Below are 27,089 nucleotides of genomic sequence, written 5' to 3'. Positions count from 1 at the left end.
TTAGAGATAACAGTAAGGCTAACCTATTCATACTAAAAGCCAAAAAACTTAATTTTGATTTCATGGCTACTTTAACACTATTCTTTTAACAGTTTATTTCATTGAAAAGAAACGAAAGTAGTTAAAATCAGATCTTTTGTCAAACAAAAAGATTTCAAGAAGTGTGCGAAAGTGGGCGGTGGTTTATTACTTAATTAAACCACCGCAGGTGACAGACATTAACGACGAACTGTGAAGCAGTTGGCCAAATCTTATCTTTGCGCGTTAAAATGATGAAAATTGCTGCGTAAACGCTGTTTGTTAGTCTCAACAAGCATGCATAATGTTATCCATCCCACATGTTTCTACACAGCAACGCAGTTTCACTTGTCAAAGGGACTGAGAGTGAAAAAACACAAAAGCGGATGCGCCTCAGACTGTTCTTATGTGTGACAGTCGATTCAGTCAATGTGCGATACTATTGGAGGAGCGAGACAGAAGCTCGAGCTCGGAGTGTGCAAACCTCGCATCAGCGCTTTGAAATGGGGAGCCGGGGGGTGGGCAGGGGGGTTATATCGTAAACTAAAAGACATACGCGGCGGATCTAAACATCTAAAGCTTAAAATGTTCTCTAAAAGGACAAGAGAACTGATAAAGACGCACTCGATGTCAAAGAAGAGCCGAACAGGAAGCAGCCAAGCGCCTCTCAACTCTCCATCAGTAAGTCGCACAGCATCTCTCGCCTTTTCCTCCTGCCAATCAACTTGATTGACATTTCACCCTCGCGCTCATGTTTTCGTGTCGTTTTCGACGTTGTTGAAACATGTGTGTTTTTATCAGAGTTTTCAAACACAAATATAGACTTTAAAGCGTATCATTTAAGACAGTTATGCTACAAAGAAAAGGACGGACTAAACTTCCTCAGTGATATGGCGCAGCAAGGTGCAAGAAGTTCAGGTTTTGCCTTACTTTAGACATTTTGTCATTTTCATTTCTGGTTTGAGGATTTTCTTTAGACTTAATTACTTTTCAAGGCATATGTTGTAATACAATTATGAGAAATGACGGAAAACAGTGTGGAAAGTTGATTTTGTAACGGACGGTAGCTGGAAATGTTAAAGCGTGGATCGAGTAGCAAAAGCTACAGTCCTTACGCCACGAGTCAGAGAGTGAAAAAACCAAACAGCAAAACTAAATTGGACATCTTGCCAAATAGACCAAACGTCTGGCTCAAACAGGTGGGTTTTTATTGAAAACTACTGTAAATGTTTGTATGTTACTGTTAAAAATATACATGTGTCGTGTAATAAGTTCTGACAACATGTTTTTACTTTGCTTTAACTCATCAAGATAAGTCAAGCGACTTTTTTTTAATGTTATACAAGATTAACTGATTTTAAGTCAGTTTAATGTCATTTAAGTTGAATTGACTTAAACATCCAAGTTGTTTGTACTTAAAATTAAGGCAGCAACTTTATTTTACAGTGTACAAGTCAACCAGTGCGGTGTAACCAGATTTTTTTTTTTGCCTTATAATAATTGGCTTAACATGGAATGTTTTGTCTTTGTTCTAAAAATGTTTTTATCTTGCTGTTTTTGTTGGGGAAAGAATATAAGCAAGCTTCTATCTATCTGTTTAAATGAAATGTCCTTTTTTGTTAATTGGATTTTGGGATAACACTTTGTTTTTTGGTCTTTTGACACATTGGTTTGTGTAGTGCATCATTTTTAGGTGTTAGTTCATTATAGATGTGACATTTTTGGTTGCTTGTCCTTGTGTTCACTCTTTTAGGAGTGTTTATGGGCCTCAGCTAGGCCTGTTAGTGTGGCATCAGCTCTTCGGGGTGTGACAGGAAGTAGGCCTCGGTTGCACAAACGCTCTTGTGAAAGAAGTTCTGTTTACTAACAGCCGTCTATTGTAGTCAGACACAGATCTTGTTCTCCATCGGCTAACCTACTTTCTATGTTAAAGTTTGCATGCCACGTTTATCAGTTTGCTTACACGGTTTCCCTTTTTTCGTCACAATCCAGCTCTCTGCTCTTCAAGAGCAGCCTCGGAAAGATGTTGTCGATTCCGCCACCTCTTCGCCCCAGACGTCCTCTAGTCTGTCTCCATCCAGCCTGGAAGTCCCGTCTTCCTGTCCCGGTACTCCTTTGACCCAGCACACTAAGCTGGTGGGCTGCCCGTCTCCAATGGGCACCCTAAAGCGGCCGACTTCTCTGAGTCGCAATCCTAGCGCAGCCGGCTTCCCTATCCAGTCTTGGGTCTTCAGTAAGGGTGCAGGAAAATCTGTCATCTCCCAGAGTCCTTCACCAGAGACGCCCGAGACCACAGTGGCTATTGAGGTGGAAGACATCCCGTCGCTGCTGCGCATAGTGGAGCGGTTTGCCAAAGCAGTGGAGAAACTGAAAGATGTTGTGCTTGAAGGTAAGATAGATGATGATTTTTTTGGAGAGAATCTATATGACGTGGATTATTTGGGGTTTATGGACAAAAAGGTTTTATAAACATTTATTAAACGTGTGTCCGTATTTATATTTTAACTGAGATGTGCACAGCAGCACTCCATACTAATCTGCCTCATGACGAATTGCACGTCGCACCGCAAACATCACCTTCCGCTGTGGATCATGTGATCATGGAGGAGAGAAAGGGGCGGGGCTGAGTTTGCTCAAGAGGCCCTGTTCTTTCTGTAGCTGCAGTGAGGTTGAGTTCCTGTGGTGTGCCACAGTGGCACAGGAAACGGTACTCTCAGAGAACACCCCCTTCCGCTCTCAGGACTCGTAAAGCAACGTCATTTAAGCACCAAACCTGTAGTCGTACCCATAAATACCGAAATCAATTATTATATTCGAAGCTTTCTGACAACTCGGAGCTTATGAACCGCTTTCTGACAACTCGGTAGATTTGAGTAGGCTCCTTATAAAAGCACTGTGTTGGTATCATGATAAAGTAATGGTAATACCATGGTACTTTGAGATATTCTGTTGCAGGACTTTTTTTTAAACCTTTTTTTGTGGCGAAGAATCCAATGAGAGTCAACCCTTTTAAATAAAACAAAAAGGCAGGTATAAATGTTCACATTTTGGGACCCATTTTGCATTTTATAAATGGTTATTTATTGTTTGAGTTGTTTGGTTTATTATACTTTATCATATTTGATTGATTAAAGCTATTGAATAATTAAATATTGTTTGGGAAATATTTAGTGTGTATTACACTGAGATATTTGTTCTATGCAGAGTAAAGTTAGATGTATAAATCTGAAGATAAATATTGATAAATTCAAACTTTATTTGTATAGATCTTTTCACAAAAATGTTCCCAACCAAGAAGCAATCCCCTAAAAAGAAAACAAATTCTGTTCAACAATTCTTGAAAGTTGTTTTGCAAGGAAGGAGAGAAGAAATTTGTGTGTCTGGCTAACTCCTTTACTATGCATATAAATGATTAAAAAAAATTACAAACAAAATTTTTTGTTTAGTGTAGCTTAACTTGATTAACCATTCTGTTTGTCACAGAGTGGGAATTCATCTTTGACACTGGTATCATACAAATATACATAAATACACAGACACACTAACTTCATAATTCCTTGACACATATCAAGCATCCCATAATAATATTAAAAAGGTTAATCAGAACAGCAAGCTAAAATAGAGCTATAATCCCAACCATTATCTTGGATCAGTTGGAAAACATCCTCATTTCAACCATTTTGTCATGTTTTAGAAATATCTAAAGTACTGCTTATGGCATGGATGGGTTTTAGTGGTTGACCCATGGCACATTTTCCACCAGGCCTTTCTGTCTTCACCAGAAGCTTTTTTATTATTATTATTCATTGCAAGTGGCCTACTTAAAAAAACAAAACAAAAAAAAAAAAAACGGTTGTTCATGCTTCCCACTGCTGTTTAAGTCAGGCTGAAGAGAAACTCAACAATAACAGTTCTGGCCTAGGTGTTTGTACTTGGAGAGTTACAGTTAGGAGATACGACTGGAGGAAGTGGCTTGTAGACGTGTAGACGTGCAGACGAGAAAGCAGTGCAGCACAGTGCTAACAAACGGTCCGTCTTGCATGATCTTGACTGTTTTAGGATCAGTGCAGATTTCTTATGCTTCCTGTCAGCACGACAGACATTGACGTGTCGGTTAAAGGTTTTTTTTGGGTTCGCTAAGAAATGTCCTGGTCAGATTTCTCCCTATAAAAGAAAAAATTCGAGAAATGATTTAAAACTAAGCCTAATTTATTTTACTAATTTGTTTTTGTTAGTTTAAATGGTTCTTTGTATTTGTTAATTGTTCGTTTCAGTTAAAAAATCAGTTTAAAAAAAATAAAACCAATAAATAAACATTACCAAATAAAAAAAACAACAAGAAAGTTTATAAAAATAATATTTTTGTTTGTCCGTTTATTTAACAAAATAAATGGACAAACAAAAATATTTTTATAAACTTTCTTGTTGTTTATTTATTGGTTTTATTTTTTGTTCATTTAAATTGTTTTATCTTTTTGTTCAGTTTGTTTATTTTAATTGAGTGTTTGTTTGCATTAACATTTTGTTATCAGTGAGGAAAGTAGAGTTGTTCGTCATTTTGGCACAAATTAGACGTCTTGGACTGAAATGAAGTTTCTGAGCTTGTGTGTCTGAAACCTGTTTTCAGCTGATAAGAGTGGATGTTGTGTAAAGCTGCACAATTAATCTTTAAAAGATCGCAATCTTGATTCAAACAACCACACAATCTCATTCCTAAATGAGTGATTCTCCTGTGTCTATTAAACCTTTGACAAAATCACACTGGAACATTCAAATCTGTGTTCGCGCTGCCGCTGATCCAGAGAGAGCAATTATCATGTGTAGGTATGAAACGACTTTGCAAACAGTCTTTTCAACCACACAGTTTTGTTATTTCTGTTACAAATATACCTATTATCACAGAACTGGGGAAAGTTTATAGTTTGGATATAAACACTGATGTCTACTGAAGTGATCAAAATGGAGATTGGCTGTTCAAATAACAATTGTATCGATTATATCGTTAAGCCAGTAGGTGGCGACAGGGGACTCTGAAATTTCTTGTCATTGAATCATTCAAGAGATTCATCCAGTAATAAAACCAGTGAACTATGGAGTGAGCGAGTCATTGAATCATTCACTCAAACCAATTTTTATTTTTTTTTATATATTTCATTCAGATAATTAAACATTTTAAATAGACTCCAGCAATTAACATTTTTCAGTAAATCTAGTAAATTGTTTAATCTGTTCAGATTCGTGGGAGAATCATGATCCATGGTGATGAAAAAATGGTGATTCTTAATTTATCCAGAATCACGCAGCTCTAATGTTGTGGATGGTATTTTGCAGACAAACAGGAGAACCGGCGTCCGTTGGCCCATGAGTGTCTGGGGGAAGTTCTGCGCATCCTGCGGCAGGTCATCAGCATGTACCCCCTCCTCAACACGGTGGAGACGCTCACCGCTGCCGGAAAACTCATCTCACAGGTCAAAGGTTAGAGCAATCATATGCTAAAATACCAAAAAGAATGTGACATTTGATCTTAAAGGATGGATTTGTTTTTTTTCTTTGTCAGTAGTGCATCCGGTTTTTAGACTGAGGCACGTTCACACGAAAATGATGTTCTAAAAAACAGAAATGTTTTTCATTTTCGTAAAGACGACAATGTTGTCAAAACGATCCCCATTCACTTGGATCCACAAAAACAACAAAAAATGCTGTATTCATGCCAGGCCAGTAGTTGTCACTTTGTAAAGAAACACTACTATAGACTGAACACGTAATGCGCATAATGGCACCATTTTCACAAATTAATAACGGTATCGTTTTTTAAAAAAAACTTGCACTTTTAAACCCGTTTTCAAAAGTTTACATTTTCAGGCCCCCAAAACGCTGTTGTCATGTAAATTAACGGCCAAATGCATACGTTTTTAGTTGAAAACTGTTTTTAAACCATTTACCAACATATTTTGTTTTTCCTTCAGGATACCACTATGAAGTGTGCAATGAAGCGGACAAGAAAGATTTTGAGAAGGCCATTGAGACCATTGCTGTAGCTTTTAGCAGCAAGTGAGTATGGAGAGCTCAGTGTGAACTGATTACACACTATCAATGCGTTTCTGACTCTGATAAGAAGAGATGTATGAAGTAGATGTGACTATATCTATCTCATCATTGCTACTTTGTTTCTTGGAATTGCAAACTTTTACCTTTTTTTTTTTTTATACATGTTTTGCAGTATGCATACTGAGCATTAATTTGCTGAATAATTAGAATACATGGATGGTGTATGACATTTACCAAAATGTGCAGTACACAACCAGAGAACACTGCTTGGGATACTGTATCCCACAATGCAATGTGCGCGACTTGATTTTCTATTTTGGATGTGAACTGGAAGTAATTTCAGCCATGATTTTTAACATGTCTCCTTTAAATAACTTATTTGATGCCTAGAGTGTCATTTAAAATAAAATAAAATACATTTAAGAAAATAAGTGAGGTCATGTGATAATCTTGCACAATTTAGCTTTCAATTAATTCAGAAGGAAATTAAACATTTGTTCTTTTGGTATTTATTAAATTAATTTAGGTTGAAATTAATTTAATTAATTGAAACTTGAAATTAATTGAAACTTTTTTTCTTTTTTATTCACTCGGGGAAATTACGCTTGTTTCTTTGGTATTTTTATTTAATCTGATTAATTCTAAGGGAAATAGCATGTAGTTCCTTTTTTTTTTTTTTTTTTTTATTATTTTATTTTCACTGTCAAAATGAATAAACGCACACAGGAATGTAGTTGTGTCTTTGCATGCGTTATGAAATCTGTTAGATTATTGACATTAATCGTAGCTCTACAAAAATAACAGGAAGTTGATCTGTGGCTTCTACACTAAAAGCCTGAAACCCTCAAGGATCTGTTTTTGAGTTCGAGCTGATCAGTATCAGCACCTGATGTGCTGCTGTTTTCACTTCTAGCGTTCTGATTCCTGATGATGTTCTGCTGTCATATTGTGACACACTTTGGAATGGCAGTGCAAAATGTTGCTCAAATGTTCATGAGAATATCTTGCGTCGATTCCCTGCGGCCGAAACATTAAATCATGCACCAGTGTAGCGTGATGTTGTTTTTGTGGCAAGAACAAAGTAAAGAGGAAGTTGTGAACCTAACACAGGCATCTGATTATTCTCCATGGTCATTATAGGCATTTTAGTGTATAACTCAATTGCAGGTTGACTCGGTTTGCCCTCTAACGTTACATTCTGATACGTTCAGAGAAAGCTGAGATGTTCTTTCTGTCCTCAGTGTCTCTGAACTGCTGATGGGAGAGGTGGACAGTAGCACGCTGTTGTCCGTGATGCCCACTGAGAAGAGCAGGGTAAGTGTGTGTCAGTTTCACTGCCTGTAAAGAGCGGATGTTGGCAGCAGGTTTTGACTTCCTGAAAGTGCACTTCTGTGATTCATGCTGTTGCTCTGTGACGCAGTTGTCCCCTGAAATAGGAGTCACATGGAACACAGTATAAAGGGGTTTTACATATATGTGTGTGTGTGTGTGTGTGTGTGTGTGTGTCTTCTCTCTTCAGTCTATGGAGAACCTCTCGGGTCACGAGCTTTTACACACACGGAGTGATTCATCTGAGCTGGGTACATTTTTGACAAATTCAGACATACAGAAAAATAAGTAGGAATGCACTGATGTTATAAATTATTCTAATCAAAAAGCCTTTTTTTTACTTTTTTTATTATAAAACTCATATATAATAAATATTTATTTAGAGATCTTTAAAAAGTCTCCTGAAGAATGTTTAAAATTAAGATTTACTTTTATTATTGTACATATTTTATTTACTTTAAAACTCTTTGTATAATATTTAATTATACGTTTAATTGATCTTTAAAAAGTCTCCTTAATGTTTAAAATTAATAGTAATTTTTATTGTAATGCGAGAACTTTAAAAGTCCTTGCTGAACATTTATAATAATTATGATATCATTATATAATATTAACTAAAGAATATTCTTAGATTGTTAAATTGATATTTTTATAATACCATTTACTATAACATAACTTGGTCTCCTGCAGAACATATTTAATAATATGCATTTTATTTATTTAAGAACTCATAATTGCATATTTAGTTTATTTATTTAGAGATATTTATAAAGCCTCCTGAAGAGCTTTTTTTAAAATTAATTTTTATTTTTTATTTTTAATATTGCAATAAGAGAACTTTAAAGTTTAAGTCTCCTGCAGAACATTTATTATTATTGAGTTATATTTTATAATATTGACTTATTATATTATTATTACTCTATTATTATTGTCATTATTATTATTATTATTATTATAAAAATCTTATTATAATAAAGACAGGCATAATTATTATTATTTCAAATATTACATATCCCCCCCCCATAAATGTGTTTGTGTGCTGCAGCGATGAGCGCTGAAGAGGTGGACATTATCCTGCAGCGCAGTGAAGGTGGTGTGGACTCGGCTCTGACGTACGCTAAAACCATCTCCAAGTACATGAAGGATCTGATCAGCTATGTGGAGAGGAAGCTTGCGCTGGGTAGGATTACTATAACGACAAATAGTGTTGTTTCTATATAAAACATGATTCTGATTGGTTGATCCACATTATGTAGTAATTAAGTTTTACTTGTTTATTTTCTGCCTTTTTACTTAATATTTGACATTTAAATTGCAATTCATATTTATCTAGAGCTGGAGTTCTCCAAGGGCTTGCAAAGGATCTATCAGTCATGTAAACAGACCATCACGCAGGTGAGTCTGTCTGTCTGTCTGTCTGTCTGTCTGTCTGTCTGTCTGTCTGTCTGTCTGTCTGTCTGTCTGTCTGTCTGTCTGTCTGTCTGTCTGTCTGTCTGTCTGTCTGTCTGACGCATCTCTTTTTGTGTCCATCAGCCACACATGCCCTTCTTCTCCATCTACTCTCTGGCTCTGGAGCAGGACCTGGAGCAGAGCGCTGGGATGCATCAGGCAGCCTCCACCCTAAACAACCAGACCTTCATCATGGTAAAACAGCCATGTCATCCTTTCATCAATAATAATAGCTGTTGTTATGAATATGAAAATAAGTATTCGAACACCCTGCTATTTTGCAAGTTCTCCCACTTGGAAATCATGGAGGGGTCTGAAATTGTCATCGTAGGTGCATGTCCACTGTGAGAGACATAATCTAAAAAAAAAAAATCCAGAAATCACTCTATATGATTTTTTTAACTATTTATTTGTATGATACAGCTGTAAATAAGTATTTGAACACCTGTCTATCAGCTAGAATTCTGACCCTCAAAGACATGTTAGTCTGCCTTTAAAATGTCCACCTCCACTCCATTTATTATCCTAAATTAGATGCACCTGTTTGAGGTCGTTAGCTGCATAAAGACACCTGTCCACCCCATACAATCTGTAAGAATCCAACTACTAACATGGCCAAGACCAAAGAGATGTCCAAAGACACTAGAGACAAAATTGTACACCGCCACAAGGCTGGAAAGGGCTACGGGGAAATTGCCAAGCAGCTTGGTGAAAAAAGGTCCACTGTTGGAGCAATCATTAGAAAATGGAAGAAGCTAAACATGACTGTCAATCTCCCTCGGACTGGGGCTTCATGCAAGATCTCACCTCGTGGGGTCTCAATGATCCTAAGAAAGGTGAGAGAGCTGAAGAGAGCTGGGACCACCGTTTCCAAGGTTACTGTTGGTAATACACTAAGACGTCATGGTTTGAAATCATGCATGGCACGGAAGGTTCCCCTGCTTAAACCAGCACATGTCAAGGCCCGTCTTAAGTATGCCAATGACCATTTGGATGATCCAGAGGAGTCATGGGAGAAAGTCATGTGGTCAGATGAGACCAAAATATAACTTTTTGGTCATAATTCCACTAAATGAGTACCATCCCAAGAACACCATCCCTACTGTGAAGCATGGGGGTGGTAGCATCATGCTTTGGGGGTGTTTTTCTGCACATGGGACAGGGCGACTGCATTGTATTAAGGAGAGGATGACCGGGGCCATGTATTGTGAGATTTTGGGGAACAACCTCAGTTGGAGCATTGAAGATGGGTCGAGGCTGGGTCTTCCAACATGACAATGACCCGAAGCACACAGCCAGGATAACCAAGGAGTGGCTCTGTAAGAAGCATATCAAGGTTCTGGTGTGGCCTAGCCAGTCTCCAGACCTAAACCCAATAGAGAATCTTTGGAGGGAGCTCAAACTCCGTGTTTCTCAGCGACAGCCCAGAAACCTGACTGATCTAGAGAAGATCTGTGTGGAGGAGTGGGCCAAAATCCCTCCTGCAGTGTGTGCAAACCTGGTGAAAAACTACAGGAAACATTTGACCTCTGTAATTGCAAACAAAGGCTACTGTACCAAATATTAACATTGATTTTTTCAGGTGTTCAAATAATTATTTGCAGCTGTATCATACAAATAAATAGTTTAAAAAATCATACATTGTGATTTCTGGATTTTTTTTTTTTTTGATTATGTCTCTCACAGTGGACATGCACATACGATGACAATTTCAGACCCCTCCATGATTTCTAAGTGGGAGAACTTGCAAAATATTATATTTTAGAATATTAACTAATTATAGAATATTATATTGTTTTAAAATAAGAGACATTTATTTTTAGTTTTAGATAACTTGGTCTCCTGCAAATCGTATTTAGTGATACAATTAATAATGTATTATTCATGCATTTACTTTAAAACTCATAATTACATAATATTGTAGTGTTTATTTAAAGATCTTTTAAAAGTATCCTGCAGAATATATATTAATAATAATAATACTAATACAAATAATAATAATAATAATAATAATAATGTGGTTATTCATAGATGTATTATATGTAATTGTTGTTAAATATATGCTAATAATATGCTAATAATTATAATAAATTATTTAATAAAATATAATATTAGTATGATAATTTAATTAAGAACATATATTATCATTTATAATTGTTAAATATTTGATATAATAATTGTTAAATATATTATATAAGTTAATAATATTTTATTTATTATTATTATTATTATTATTTGTATTAGTATTATTAATAATAATATATAAAAATGTATAACTGTTAAATATTTGATATAATTGTTACATTTGACATAATAATAGTTGGTATTAAATAGATGTTGGAAATAATAGGTGTTAAGTGTTAGTGGTAATTTTATTATTAAATGTTAGTTGTTGGTGAATATTTTCTACATGATACTTTTTAAAGTCGTCTTGTGGTGGTTGTTTTTGTTATTAAATATGTAATAAATGTTGTTGTTGTTGAATGTTCTGCATGAAGTTTATTATTACTATTATTTATTACTTATTCCTCTTTAATATATGTAATGTATTAGCCCTAATTAATTTTTTTTTCTAATTGTTCGCTGATGGTGTTAATATCTTGAAACCTGGAGCATGAAGTATTTCGATATTTGAAGCATCATGTGCTTTGTTCATCCACAGCCTCTGCTGCTCCGCAAACAAGAGCACGAGAAGAAACGCAAGGAGATCAAGGAACACTGGCTGAAGGCCAAAAGAAAACTGGTAACATTTACTATCAATCATCTTTTTAGCTATCAAAAACGCATTCAAGCTCGTGCCAGGATGTCAGTACAGGTCTATGAACGTTGTGTGTGTTTGAACACAGATGGAGTGTGAGGCGAACTTGCGCAGGGCTAAGCAGGTCTACATGGCTCGCTGTGAAGAGTACGACAAGGCCAGGACTGCCGCTAACCGGGCCGAGGAGGAGGGCGGCAGCTCGACCACCAAAGCAGTCGACAAGAAGAAACGCCTGGAGGAAGAGGCCCGCAACAAGGTCAGCACTCCCTGCCAATTAAAGGGATAGTTCACCAAAAATGAAAATTCTGTCATCCTTTACTCACCCTCAAGTTGTTTCAAACCTGTATGAATTTCTTTCTTCTGTTGAAAACAAAAGATATTTTGAAGAATGTCAGTAACCAGACAGTTGACTGGAACCATTGACTTCCATAGTATTTTTTTTTTCCTACTATGGAAGTCAATGGTTCCAGTCAACTGTTTGGTTACTGACATTCTTCAAAATATCTTCCTTTGTGTAGCCTGGTTAACGTCAGACCTCTTTCTCATTGAGACGTGGTCTGGGAACCACATGTTCATTTTCTCGTATTTGAGGCGTGGTTTACGAATGCCCAGAGACGTTTATTGGGCGCTACGAATATCAAATGCGCCTGTACGTAGCTCATAAACAATCGTTTCAATTATACCAGATGACGTATGTAGAGCGACAGAAATTCGACAAGGAAGAAGACGAAATAAACTTGCGTTCTAAACTACTTAGAACACTATCTAAGGCTGCATCAAAAGGTAACTTCGCGTCTTATGCCATGTTGGATCCATAGATATAAACAAACTGCTTCGGTGTGTCGCATAGACGTCGTCATTGTCTTGCTGCTCCCTCCCCGTTCTGTGATTGGTCCCCTCGCTGAGGCGAAAAACTGCAGCGTGAATAAAATCGAGCTGCACTCAAGGCAGCATGGGGAAACCCAGGCTATTCCTTTGTGTTCAACAGAAGAAATTCATACAGGTTTGAAACAACTTGAGCGTGAGTAAAGGATGACAGAATTTTCATTTTTTGGTGAAATATCCCTTTAAGACACAGTAGGAAAAGTGTTTGAGCAGGTTGAGTTTTTGAAACTGTGTGTGTCTCAGGCTGAGGAGGCGGAGGCCACATACCGGACCTGCATCGCAGATGTGACCACTCAACACCAGGAGCTGGAACACATGAAGGTCACGGTTCTGCGGCAGATCCAAGAGGTCATCAAGCAGACTGACCAGACCATTCGCTCGGTATGTGCCTACATACAGCTCAAAGCAAACACTCGCTATAGAAATCACAGGTTTAGAACTGCAACGTGATACAAAGTTTAATTTGCATCATAAGAATAATAATCTAGCTAAATTAAAAGATCGGTTACTGTTGCTCGTCTTAGAACAACATTCATCTTACCATCAGAACTTATACTTTTCGATTATAATTTTTATTTTTATTCCTTTAAGTCCTATAACTTAAGATCTTCCTTTGAATGAACATTTCACAAAAGAAAGTATGATGAACAAAATCACAGTAGGTCTAGGTGTCTTTATTACAAGACGTATTTCACACAAGACTCGCTTGTCTTTTTTTGCTAAATAATTAATCTGTCAAAGCAATTTTCATTAAATATAGTAAAATACAGCAACTATTTTAGGATTGAAGAGTACAGCAAATGTATAGGGGTGGCATTTTTTGTAAAAATTCTAAAATACAGCAAACATATTAAAAAAAACTATAGCAAATAAGCAAATGTTAAAATATAGCATTTATATGAAGGAAATATTGTAAAATACAGCAAAAAGAGAAGGCAAAAAAAAAAGCAAATTCATTAAGAAAATATATTAAGGAAATATTGTAAAACATGACAACTTTAAGGAAATATTTTTCATATATATATATATATATATATATATATATATATATATATATATATATATATATATATATATATATATATATATATATATATATATATATATATATATATATATATACATATACATATACATATACATAATAAAATATGCTAAACTTTCTCCAGTTAAGGGATTTTTAAACTCTGATCAGGACATTTATAGAGCTTGTTTACTTGGCTAATGACCCAGTCATGCATTACTTGCTGAAAAACTGCCAAAAAAACTAATCTAAATCCAGCTTGAGTGGTTTTAACTGTGTGAGAAACTCTTTCCAGGCCACCATCTCCTACTACCAGATCATGCACATGCAGACGGTAGCGCTGCCGGTGCACTACCAGACGCTGTGTGAGAGCAGTAAACTGTACGACCCGGGACAGCAGTACGCCACGCACGTCAAAGACCTCCAGATGACCGAAGAGCCTGAGACGCATTATGATTTCGAGGCCTATTCGGCGTCCTCCAGCCAGTGAGAAACACGCTCCTACAACGTGTCATATGTCATGTAACCGGAGGTAGATCTTACGTTAACGTGTTCTCTTGAATTCAGGCCGTCCACCAGAGCGCGTACCGACAGCGCTAACGCTGATGCTCAGAACAGCGCTGAAGTGCAGCAGACCACAGGAGAGACGGGAGAGACAAGCGCCTCTCAGAAAGATGACCAGAAGAGGGGTATGTGCATATCTATATATAAACATAAATATGATATTTATTTATAGATGTTGAGGGAGGGTTGGTGTAAGTACATAAAATAGACATGCAAATGGTTTTGATGCGTTTTTTTGTATTTATTGTCAGCTCGAGGTCTCTTGGCCCACAAGTCCTGGGGCTCCACAGTGAGTGACACAGACAGTGTGGGAGGAGGAAGTGGCCTGGGATCCCCGACTACCAGCACGGGTACAACTTATTGGCATATATGCTTATTTGATGCTTGTGATTGAAATAAACCAGGCCTATTAATTTATTATAATATCTTATCTAATTTTGTGATGGCATTCCTTGGCGTTCACCACTTCTTTTTCGGTAGGTGACATAAGTAAAATGGCCCGGACATCATCTACAGGGACCATGTCATCAAACGAAGATGTTGATGAGAAGGACTCAAATGTTTCTTCCTTTGAAACTCCAAGTGAGAGAAAAGTGTGCACACATTTTCCTTTCTACTCTGTGCCTGTCATCTAGTTTCTCACTGTCTGCTCAACCTTTTGCAGATATAAACGGCATCGAGCCGGAGATTGTGGTGCCCACCGGGCCATTTCGGAACGTGGGCTTGTCGAAAGCCGCTCAGACGCACAAACTGCGTAAACTGCGCTCCCCGTCCAAATGCAGAGAATGTGACAGCTACGTTTACTTCCAGGGAGCGGAGTGCGAGGAGGTGAGGTCCACCGCGTCTTATAAAGTTTGTCCTATCGTTTAAAATAAACCTGGGTTATTAATGTCGGATTTCCTCTTTGCAGTGTTTCCTGGCTTGTCACAAACGCTGCTTGGAGACTTTGGCCATTCAGTGTGGCCACAAGAAACTCCAGGGTCGCCTTCAGCTGTTCGGGCAGGATTTCTTGCAGGTGTCCGGCAACAGTCCCGACGGGATCCCCTTCATCATCAAGAAGTGCATCGCTGAGATCGAGAGAAGGGCTTTGAGAATGAAGGTACGCAAGCGACAAGTCAGGTCTCGGCTAATAAAATACAAGATCTTAATGAGTGCATCCTTCCCCCTCTCTCTCTCAGGGCATTTATCGAGTGAATGGGGTGAAGACGCGGGTGGAGAAGCTGTGCCAGGCGTTTGAGAACGGCAAAGAGCTGGTGGAGCTGTCACAGTCCTCACCGCATGACATCAGTAATGTACTGAAGCTTTACCTGCGCCAGGTGAGACTCCATTATATGTAAACATTTCGAAAAATCATTCAATATAATATTGTGGAAATTGGGGGGGTTTGTATATTATATTCTATCATGTAAAAATTTTAATTATTTAAATTTTTTTTACAGAATTTGCATTTGTTCACCCAAATGTAACACAAATGGCATTTTTGGGTTCCTCAAATGTAACTATCCATCCATTCTCGTAACTACTTGTCCTTTAAGGCCATTTCACACCGCACAGACAAACGCCAGCTAACACGTTTGTTAGGTTTTGTTGGATCAGTGTTACGTTTTTCACCTGACTTTCACATGTTCAATCAGCATTTGTCAGTGTCTGTTTGGGCAGTGTGAACATGACAGTTAAGGCCTGTTCACACCAAGAACGATAACTATAAAATAACTGTAACGATAACTATATTCGCGTCCACACCAACGAACGATAACGGCCTTTTTATTCTAAGCGCGCATGTGCTGCGGTTTCAAAGTAGCGAAAATGGATGACCTCCTGCTGCTTTGTTATGCAAATGTAACTTTGGTGATTAACTTCCACAATGTCGTATGCCATTTTAAATGCGCAAGCCCTTTTAAATTCAAGTGGATTCTGATTGGCTGTCAGTGTTTTATCGTTTGACAGCTGGAAAAAAATCGTTCTGAAACTTAAGTGATCCCAACGACATCGTTCCTCATATCTTTATTGTTACAGTTGTGGTGTGTGTGGAGTCTGCTATTCTTTAATATGGAGAACGATTTTTAGAACTCTTTTTATCGTTATCTTTATAGTTATAGTTATCGTTCTTGGTGTGAACGGCCCTTTATTTTTCATAAAATTCTAAATCCAATGGTTTGTTGGCGTTTGTCTCTGTGAAATGGCCTTCATAGGGATGCTGGAGCCCAAATGTAACTAACTAAAGGGGCTTTCGCACCAGAGGAACCTTTTCATAGTTCCTAGAACTATTGGCGGAAGTACCCGGATTTTGCCGTGTTCGCACCGCAGGAATTAGGAATTATTTTAGTTCTAGGAACTCCTTTTGGAGGAACTAAGTTATAATTAAAATGTTAATATACTGCATTCTATTGTTAAAATTGTATTCAGTTATATTTAATAAAATTGAACAATTAGCATTTGAGTTCGCCAAATGTTACTCATTTAAAATGTTTTAAATATTATAACCTACATATAATTAAAAAAAATTATAAAATGCATTCACACAAATTTTATTAATAAAATGTAATAATATAAAAGTTATGTATTTTGTTAATGTATTATACATTCACCCACTTACACTTAGTGTTTTTTTTTTTTTTTTTCTCTCTGTTGCTCAGCTTCCAGAGCCCATCATGCCCTTTCGCCTGTACAACAGTCTGATGGGTCTGGCAAAGGAAAGCCTGGCTGTAGTGGGTCCAGAGGGAGCTGAGACCGGTAAAGGGCCTGACCTGGTGGACCTCGGCTCTGAAACGGACCCTGAACTCTTGGCCCTCGTCGAAAGACTTAAAAATCTCCTTAAAGAGCTGCCCAAACCAAACACCAGCACTCTCCGCTACATATCGCGGCATCTGAGAAGGTAAGAGACAATGACTTCCTCTTACATTTAAGGGCTTATAAACATACCTTGGCAGACTTAATTAGCAGCCATTTATTAACCTTTTAAATGTGAAATGTCGCTCTGTTTTCAGGATTGCAGAACTGGAAGATGACAATAAGATGAGCCCGAGTAATCTGGGCATTGTGTTTGGGCCCTCACTGATGCGGCCCCGGCCCTCTGGGGCCACAGTGTCCCTGTCCTCTCTGGTGGATTACCCATACCAGGCCCGCATAGTGGAGACCCTCATTGTGTTTTATTCCTCCATTTTCCACTCTGAATCCAGTCGGTCTGCATGCAGCAGCACGACCAGCGCCCAATCCCTACAGCAGGTTTGTGATTCTTATGCAGTGTTGGCTGCTGGGTAAAACCTCATGTTTTGTAACAAGTGATCTATTTTAATAGGCCTACTTTTAAAAATGTTTATTTTTATTTTTATTTTTTTTATGTATTAATGCAGAACACATGTAATGTTTTGGTCTGTGCAGCAATGCAGCATTGAAGAAGAACACTGTTTGAATGATGAACAAAGGATCACAGATGAACCTGGTGCTGCAGAATCAGACAAGTTAGAGGGGCATGGTATTTCATTTCAGTATTTTATACTAATTACTAATATATATAAATAATTTTATAAAAATATGTATAGTTTTTAATTGTATTTGACTATTATAGTTAGATTAATTATATAATGAATTTATTCATATTTCATTATTCATATATTTTATTTCTATTTTATATCTGTTAATTTCTTATAGTAATTTTAATGGTACTCTTTTAAATGGCTTATATTAATTTAAGTTGGTTTTTAATTGTATTTATTTGATATTTTAAAAATACATTATTAATATGAATAAAACCATGTTTTACATTGTATTTGTTTTGGTTCAGTTGGTAGTTCAGTTTAAAATAATGGTGACATTTAAACTAAGTTTATTTACTCATTTAAGTTGTTTTTTAATTGTACTTATTTGACTGCTTTATCAATTTATTCATTTTATTTTGCCTGTCCTTCTATAAACCATTATTTTTATACTCAAGTTGGTGTGTGTGTACATATACACGTGTACATTTACATACACATATATATACACACACACACACACACCAACACACACACACACACACAAACACATGAGTATATATGTGTGTTTTTATACCTTTTTGTTTTATTTTGCCATTACTGAGATATTTTGTGTTTATTAAAAATGTGTATTGTATCATGTCTCAGCAGAGAGTTCTACAGGAACCCCTGGTTCTCTGGAACAAAGTCTGGACTCTGATTCAGATCCAGACGAGGAACAGGGCAGAAGTGAACTACTGCCCCCCAGCCCTACAGATCAGGCAATCGACGGGACCACCGAAGACCAAATGAGATCGCCTGTCCTTCTGGTGAAACTGCAGTGCCCGTCCAGCTCAACCAACGAGCCCCCTGCCCTCCCTGAGAGCGAACCACCGGAGTTAGACGAAACAGAGGAAGTACCAACAAGCCCACTGGCAGCGTTAAATATCAATCAGAGTAACGATAGCGCCGAAACACTCAATCTCTGAGTTTCTCCCACACAGAAGATTGCTGGGGTTTGTTTGGCGTTCCTATGTATTTTTAAAGATGTGTTTTAATATTTAAATACTTAATCTTCACCTTAACATACTGTTAAATTTACTTGAGTTTTTTTTTAGTGGTTTTCCGCTTTATTTTACAAACAGCAGTACGCTTACGGTGCCATCAGGCAACAATCTATCATGCGTTGTATCCTATGAGATCACCTTATACTCATTGTTGAATGTTAAATTTTATGTTTGTGGTCGTCTTTTAATAAAAAAAAAAAAGAATTCTAAATAATCAGTACCTGTTTATAACCAATTCTATCAAACTTGACATCATGGTTACATGCAAATTATAAAGCAAATGGGAAGAGGTTGTGAAAGGTTTCATTTTGCTGTGTTGCCACAAGTAATGCTTGGTTGGTTAGCGAACAACTGTGCGCACAGCTTCCTTTTCATTAAACTTGTGGACATTTGCTTTGACAATGGCTTTCAGAAAGAAGGTGGTGAGTACTTTCTTTTTTTCCACTTTCCACTACTCAAGAGTTAATGATATGGCAAGCTGTCAAATGAAATGACAAGAAGAGACTGACTTACAGAACCATATTTATTAGTTAAAGAGCAAGAGCAAAGATTATATATAAAAAAAGACCTTTCACTTTCAGCAGTTGGAGAAAATGTGACACCTGTCAAAGGAAAGATGAAACCAATATCATTAACTTACAGCATTATCAACTAAAAATGTGAAATATAAAAGACAAAACATTAATTAGTAAAGACCGTTTAGGTTAATGAGACTAAAATAACATTGATTTACATAATGGCAACTTGAATTTGGATTATCAATGTTGAAATTATATATATATATATATATATATATATATATATATATATATATATATATATATATATATATATAATAAAAAAACTCTTGACAAGTATTACAGGGAAATAATGTCAGCAAATAAAATGCAATTACTCAACATTAACTGAACACTCAAGTAGGGTTTGGTCTCTTTAATTTTAGATACAATTGTTTATCGATTCCAATTTGGTACAGTCAAACATCGAGGGTATGTTTACATGACGACAATATACTAAAACAGTAAAGTTTTTCCATTGCGTTTTTCGCGTACAGACGACAACATTGTCAAAACGATCACGTTCATACAGATCTGCGAAAACGACTAAACGCTGTATTACGCTGCCAGGCCAGTAGGTGGCGATGTCACTTTGTAAAGAAACACTATGCACCTAAGGACTGAACATGCAATGCGCATGACGTCACCGTTTTCACAAATTCACGTTTTTGTAGTTTACAAGGAGACTATGATGCTATATGCAAAAACTTGCATTTTGAAACACGTTTTCAAAAGTTTTCAGGCCCCCAAAACGCTGTTGTCGTGTAAATGAACGGCCACAGATCCAATATACTGTTACACATGCGTTTTCTTTCTCAACTGTTTATGTTCACTTAAGACATCACCGAATGCGTTTACGAGGATATTTTGACAATTTTGTGTGCATTTCTCCATTTAAGTGCAAGATTTTTATGCCGAACTGTTTTCTTTTACATCTTATGCTTTAAAACCACATTAAAATACACACACAAGAATCGATAAGTGAAATTGTAAAAGTATCCGATTCCAGAACTGTAATTGATTTTTGATTCCCAACCTAATGAACTAAAACAGAAATACTAACTTCACAAGCATTACTGGACCAATCTGTATGTGATGTACCGTCCAGCAGTTTCACTCGGTCTGATGATCTTAACAACCTGAAAAACACGGCACAAGTTACTAAACCCAAATATTTTCAGAGAAGCAAAAATAAGAAAACTGCACTTTAGATATTTCCCACCTGGCCTCTTTTTAAGCCAAAGTAACGGGCGACAGGATCCCCAGCTTGAATCCTGGGAAGCTGGCTTTCCTTTAGTTTACTGGAGAGGAGCTGGTTAAGGCTAACCAGCAGTATCCGATCTAAAGCTATAACCACAGATAATTATACAGTAAACCATTCAATTGTGTGTGAGCAGAGAACCATGACTGCATGCTTCCAGGTGCAAAAGGATACTATCGTGCCAGTAACTCGGTTACTTCCTCTTTAGTCATCACTATGTGCTCTGGAACAAGCTGAAAAGAATAAAATCACATTGTCATTGCACAAAAACTGGCTAATAATTGAAGTCCGTGTAAAAATGCAGGTTTCTTCTCACCTCGTGTTCAGTAATGTTGATTAGAAGCTCCTGCTGAAGAAACTGCTCAAGTATGTACTTTGGCGCCATGTCTACCAGAGACTGAAATTTGAAAGACAAACCAAGTTAATTATCTTGCGTGATGCCTGCAGGAATCACATTTTTGTAGGCCAAAACTCAGAAACGGTTTGAGCACTTCCGGTTCCATCGGAATACCGGCTGCTTGTGTTTGATTAAAGCTTTGTTGTCTCAAAGCGTGGTTGCTAACAAGTGTCTGAACGGGACTACATTAGTTGTCAGGGGCATTAACCGTCATCGGCTGAACCCAACTACTCTCTAGTCCACTTTCACAGCCGGACAATCGGACAAGACTGCGTACTTTACAGCTTTCGTGAGGGAGAAAACTACAATCCCATGATGCTTTGCAAATGACAAATCAATTAAGACAATAGGTGTGTTTGACTTGACAATTCCACCAATCAGAATAGCAGTGAGCAAATTGCAGCCACTCCCATAAAGCACCACAAATTATGCCATTAGGTGAGTTCGACTTGATGCGGCACTGCGCAGACCAATCGGTGTATGACATCAAAGTACTACGGTTTCATATGCAAATCGCTCTCGCTGTACTTTGATGTCATACAGGTCTGTACAGCCACAGACTCTCTTGACTCTCAGTTGTTAAACACGATTCTTTGAAAAAAAACTGAAATAATTTTAACAACCTCGGACCTCAAAGTAGGACTGTCTTTGATTTATAAGTTACTGTTAAAACCAAATTGACCTATGAAGAAAATGATGGGAGATTTTAGTTTCGGGATCCAACAGTTGCCCTCTATAGCCTATGGAGCCCCTAAAGGGACGTGGAGGTGGAAAAAATTTAGGATGGGAGATTTTTTTTATATATTTTTTTAATCTTTTGTATTCCCTCGCAAAGATATTTGCGTTTCCACGCAAAACCTATTGTGAGCTCGGACAGACACTTCCTGTTTAATGTCCCGCTGGCAGTGTTTCAGAGCTCCGTACGTTAATGGAGCGTTACAACCATAGGTTTTGCATTACATTTGCTTACTGAATTTGACGGCATTACTCTGTATAACAGTGTCAAGTTATTGAATATTTTTTCTAAAAAGGGTGAAGTTATTGATTTTATTTCATAATAAATAAATTTTCTATAGTAATAAAATAAATAATATAGTAATATATTATATAGTAATAAATAAATAATAAAAAATTTTTTTGGTAGTATTGTAGTACAACCAGCAGGATGTGTGAACTGAATTTGGTGACAGTACAGTGTGTCACAGTGAAGCTATTGAATATGTTTAATAATATAAAATGTGCAGAAGGGTTTTGGGATTTGCACTTATTTGGACTTGTCTGAGAGGAGGTTCAGCAATCAAAAAATCATATTTTGCGATCATTTAATTTCAGTTTTACATTTGTAGTACTACTTAAATACATTCTTGTCTTTAATGGAGCAGCTGTAACTTTTGAAACAGACTTTGTATTTGTTGTTCTGAAAACAACGGATGATCGACAAAAATCCTGAACTAGATGGTAAAGTTCGTAGGAAAACTTTAAGTTGGTTTAAAAAAAGTTTTAAAAAGTGTTCTAGCAAGGTTTAACATGATTTACCATGTTTCTAGCATGGTTATCGCTGGCGCCACCATTGGCTGCTGATTGGTTGCTACTGCGTTGGACGATACTGATTGGCTGCCATGAAATGCCAGGTCCCTCCTAATATGGCAGGGCTTCCTGCTGCCGATTTTTTTTTTTTCGCTGAACCCCTACTGACTTGTCTCTCATTCGGCTGGTCAGAGACAAATTTATATTATAAAGCTCGTTTTGAGGAGAAGTGGGTTGTAGCTCGTTGTCTAGGTTACTGTGATTGTAAAGGTGTCGTTTATGTTAACAACGTTTAGCTCAAGAATACTGATCTGGGAAGTTCGAATAGCCTATGTGAATATATTGCCAACTTCACTGAACTCCTTGAGTTAAGCACTGACCGCATTTCTTTATATTTGAGTCTAAGTTCAAACAACATGAAACTAGGGCTGGGCGATAAAACGATAACGATAATTATCGCAATATAATTTTTCTCGATAAAACGATATCAAGAGGTCGATAAATGTCCGATAATGTTTATGCGCCAAAAGCGGAACGAAACTCATTTGAACCGCGCGCCACACGGACCATTTATCCAATCGGCTCAAAGTCCAAACGGCAGCGCGAGCGCGAGCTCACTAGAGCAGATGCGTTTACTCTGATCGCTCTCGGTCACGAGATCCAGTGAAAAGCGCTTGAGTTCAGCGAAGAACACAAATGTCTCAGTGATTTAAACCAGTTTAAAGGCAGATGAAACAGCGCTGACAAAGACTGTGCGCAACGATACAGTCAGAAGGCTTTTCCGTCTACAAATTCCCATCATTTACCGTGAATTTACTGTAACGTTAGCCTAGTAACTTAATATTAACTGCACCATGAACTGTGGGATATACATATTGAATTGTATTATATTATAGACAATGTATTAAAGGACTAATGGAATATAATTACAGTAGCCTATTTAATAATGTATTTAGGCTACTGTTTTTCATACAAATACCATAAAGTTACATTTTGCCATGATAGTGAGGTGCTACAGGCTATGCCTAGTTTCATGGTTGTCATGATCTAAATGCATGATGCTGGATGACCAATGGTTAAGTGTAATAAAACTCAAAATCAGAATATTACATTTTACCAAAAAAAAAAAAAAAAAATTAGCACATGCATAAACTAAGAAATTGTCTAATAAAGATATTTATTTTGTTAAGGAAAAATGACAAATGTTTGAATGTTCTACCTCAGATTTGTGAAATGTTCTCCAGTTTGGCAAGTGTTTGTCATGATATGTTCTGACAATAAAGAGTAGTTTAAAACCACAGTTAACGCTCTGAGGTGCGTTTCCCGAAAGCATCGTTGGCCAACTATGGTCGCAAGTTCATCGCAATGTCCATTGAACTCTATTGGTAACGACGGAACTTGCGACCATAGTTGGCCAACGATACTTTCGGGAAACGCACCCCTGGTTTCTACAACTTTCACTTAGGAGCAAAAATCTGCCTTTAAACTTGAAAGAAATAAAGATTTGACTTTTATCGTGATAATTATCTATTTCGACTGATATAAAAAAAATTATCGTGATATTTATTTTTGGCCATATCGCCCAGCCCTACATGAAACGCTCCATTTACGTATGGAGCTCTGAAACACTGCCAGCGGGACATTAAACAGGAAGTGTCTGTCCGAGCTCACAACAGACTTTTGTGTGGGAATACAAATATCTTTGTGAGGGAACGCAAATGTTCTCGTGAGAACACTATGATAATGAACAAAACGTATTAAGAACCAAAAACTTCTGTTGGTCACAGAGCTTCTTTTCTGCAATAATCCAAAAGCCAATGTAAAACAGTTTGTTGAGGGAGCCAGGTTGACGCTAACTTCCGGTTGGCCTACAAAAATACATCACTGCAGCGTTCTGTTCTAATAACCTTCCATATAGAGTGGTGCAGGTATGACATCACTTCTTAGGCCTTGCTAACAAGGTGCTAAATGGGACTACAGAGGCAGTTGGGGACATTGAACACCATCACGCTGAAAAGCTAAACTCAGTCCACTTTTACAGCCTCGGTATGCTTATAATTGTACTCTTATAAACTATTCTAATTCAAACGTTCTGGGAAAATATTTTTGGATAAAAACTGAAAGAGTTGTCAGAAGATTAGCAGTGGTGACGTAGAATTCGTGGGACCGTGGTGTAGTTCGTTTATAGCCTACCTTTAGCTTTTTACTTCTGGCGACTGCATTTAGGCTTACAAAACGTGCATCACAGAGCTCGTTTTTTTAGCGATAATCCAAAAGCCTATGGGAAAACCTTTTGGGATTTTGTCGAGGGAACCAGTGTGATGCTAACTGACGGTTGGCCTACAAAGTGACGTCATACCTGCACCAGCACCTTCGATGTCGCAGTGAATATGATTGGCTCGCTCACCTGTTTGGCGGAGGGCGTCATGCCCATCTGGACTACAATAATGGCCCGAGTGATGTTTTCTTCCTGCATACGCTGACAATACATCTTTATGGTTTTGATGCCAACCTTTGGTTCCTCTGAAAGCAAGATAACAAATATGATGTATAACTAGTCCTAGACATCCGTAATATATAAAACATCCATCAATGGGTCAATATCACTATAAAGTGCCTTTGGTGTCCTCATCAGAATCGCTCAGTCATCATGAACATAATGCAAAATAATGAAATTCTGAGGGTTTTATTATAAATGGCCAAACACTTACACACATAAAAGTAAAATTATATGTCCCTTGAAATGTGTTTTTCTGATTTTATACCATTTTCTTTGATTGGATGTATGTGATTTTGGCATGTCCCACACGCTGCTCAGCTAACTTCAGTGAGTGTAAAAAGTGGTTAAATGACGTAAAATTAAAATACTTTTTTAATGTACTTATTGTCCTCAGCAAGTTATTTAATAAAACAAGTCATTTTGATTATTTATATTTTATTTTCATAATAATATTAAGCAGTTTGCATGTGTCCCTGAAATTGCTGTCCACCCTGTCATTATGGGGTAAACGCCCATTTAAGAAACCAACTGATGTACTCAGTGACATCCCCTCCCCCATTTGGTCTTTCTTCAGTGGAGGTTAAAACATCTGCAACACACACAATAAGTATCTACACTTATATTTCCTCATTTTCATCATATTGTGTTTGTAGTTGCCTGTTGTCAAGCTTAACATGTCCACCCTGTCATTGTGAAATATGAATTAATATAAAAACTTTTCAGAAATTCTAAATATACATTTTAAACAGCGCACAGTCAGCTTCAACAGTGAATCACTTTGCTAACTGCTGTACACCATGTGCTCATTAAATACTAACTTTAGCCAAAAAATGTCCACCCTGTCACATGACAGGGTGGACATGGTTCATGACAGGGTGGACATTTGCAACTCCTGAAAATCATCCTGAGCCAGGCCCCTCCTTCTTCTGTATTGGTTAAGGGTTTCTTGAAGGTCCTGTTGTTTTTAAAATGTTCCCCCGTTCTATTTCACTCATTAAAGCATTTGTCCACCCTGTCACGCCAAGTTCCACCCTGTCACTTTGTTGTCCACCCTGTCATTTTCAACTTTTAGGATGAAAATAAACAAATTATTTTAACAAGTTAACAAAACCTTGTGTTTGATTTCTTAATAAACAAATGAGGGCCAGTTAGTATTGTTTAAAATTTTGACTAAATATCTTTATTGTTAGATTTTATTTAGAATAGAATGTGCAACTAGCGCATATTTTATTGGGCAATACATATTTAAGCAGTAACTTCATTATTATAAAAATACTTTTACCATTAACTAAAATGTTTTGTTGGGAAAGGGACACATTATCTTTCCTCAGATCTACATTTTATAATCACTATGCAATGAAAATGTATTTATTCTAGTTCTTAATGGAAACGTTAAACAGGGCTCCCGTTGAAGATACAACATACCAGGGAAGAACACAAACATCTGGTCGGTTGGATCGTCGTTGTGGGCGACCAGGACAGTGAGGTCGGTTCGCCGAGGTCGACCCTCACTGGGTTTGTCTCCAAACTGGCTTCTGAACTCATCAAGAGTCTGATCCAGCTCATCTTGCGTCACCAAATAACCACGATCGTGGCAAAGCTACACCGAGACGATATACACAATATTACATATTTTTTGTTATTTGAATGTGTACTGTAATAATAAAGCATTATTAAACTCCTGCGGATCGGAATAAGAGTCACAATAACGGTCTACGCAGCATGGCTTAAGTTACACTAAACAAGGTGTGTTGCTGTTCATTTACCTGCATTATAGTTTTCCTAATTTTCCATAGTCTGTAGGTCTCTTCCTCGTCATCCATATCGCGTTAAAAAAATATGTTTAATACAAAATATTTCGATCAAAACAGACCGCTGATTCGAGCCTTGTACTGCACGTTTGCGTCCCGCTGATGGCGCGTGTATATGACGTTGGACGTTACGACAACGCGCACTTTGATTTCGTATGTACAAAACAATACGCACTACATTTTTTGTAAATAAATAAGCTTTTATTACAAATTTTTATAATATCATGTTAATAATAGCAAACAAATGCGATAATAAATTAGATTGGGGTTTTATAACACATTACAGCTAATCTTCACTCTTTTATCGTTATCGATTTATCCTGAAAACAAATATTAAAAGGGAGAAGGTTTTGTAACAATCCAGAAACAGTTCTGAGTAACTTATCTGGAATTTCATGTCGAAAGTGCGTGTGGTTTCAGCAAATAGGTTCGAACAGTT

The 27,089-nt window shown here is 37.2% G+C and overlaps 2 protein-coding genes across 6 annotated transcripts; one reads left to right on the top strand and one right to left on the bottom strand.

Annotated features, from left to right (window-relative positions):
- The first annotated feature begins 220 nt into the window (after positions 1–220).
- arhgap45b (Rho GTPase activating protein 45b) lies at positions 221–19,259 on the top strand. Of its 4 annotated transcripts, none has more exons than XM_081384595.1 (23): positions 221–699; positions 2,011–2,407; positions 5,350–5,493; positions 5,985–6,069; positions 7,308–7,380; positions 7,586–7,646; positions 8,441–8,575; positions 8,729–8,790; positions 8,929–9,039; positions 11,507–11,587; positions 11,691–11,858; positions 12,731–12,868; positions 13,807–13,997; positions 14,079–14,200; positions 14,327–14,425; positions 14,556–14,657; positions 14,740–14,903; positions 14,986–15,174; positions 15,254–15,391; positions 16,712–16,950; positions 17,063–17,300; positions 17,457–17,550; positions 18,200–19,259. In XM_081384595.1, exons 1-23 carry the CDS (start codon positions 448–450, stop codon positions 18,517–18,519), a joined length of 3,603 nt encoding a protein of 1,200 aa, XP_081240721.1. In that variant the 5' UTR covers positions 221–447; the 3' UTR covers positions 18,520–19,259. The 4 variants fall into 4 exon arrangements, with proteins under 4 accessions (XP_081240721.1, XP_081240723.1, XP_081240722.1 ...); XM_081384597.1 differs by having other exon boundaries at positions 221–1,217; XM_081384596.1 differs by having other exon boundaries at positions 18,203–19,009.
- On the bottom strand, positions 19,100–27,037 carry polr2eb (RNA polymerase II, I and III subunit E, b). 2 transcript variants are annotated; one of them, XM_081384633.1, is made up of 8 exons: positions 26,606–27,037; positions 26,265–26,439; positions 24,747–24,862; positions 20,732–20,812; positions 20,590–20,648; positions 20,377–20,455; positions 20,218–20,293; positions 19,100–19,199 (listed from the first exon to the last, which is right to left on the bottom strand). In XM_081384633.1, exons 1-7 carry the CDS (start codon positions 26,660–26,662, stop codon positions 20,228–20,230), a joined length of 633 nt encoding a protein of 210 aa, XP_081240759.1. In that variant the 5' UTR covers positions 26,663–27,037; the 3' UTR covers positions 19,100–19,199; positions 20,218–20,227. The 2 variants fall into 2 exon arrangements, with proteins under 2 accessions (XP_081240759.1, XP_081240760.1); XM_081384634.1 differs by having other exon boundaries at positions 19,107–19,199; positions 20,256–20,293; positions 26,606–26,757.
- Positions 27,038–27,089: the final 52 nt, after the last annotated feature.

The sequence above is a fragment of the Scardinius erythrophthalmus genome (genome assembly GCF_964197995.2).
Source record: "Scardinius erythrophthalmus genome assembly, chromosome: 14".
Classification (NCBI taxonomy): domain Eukaryota; kingdom Metazoa; phylum Chordata; class Actinopteri; order Cypriniformes; family Leuciscidae; genus Scardinius; species Scardinius erythrophthalmus.
The sequence above is the reverse complement of the archived record's forward strand: the minus strand, read 5'-3'. Positions and strand labels throughout refer to the sequence as shown.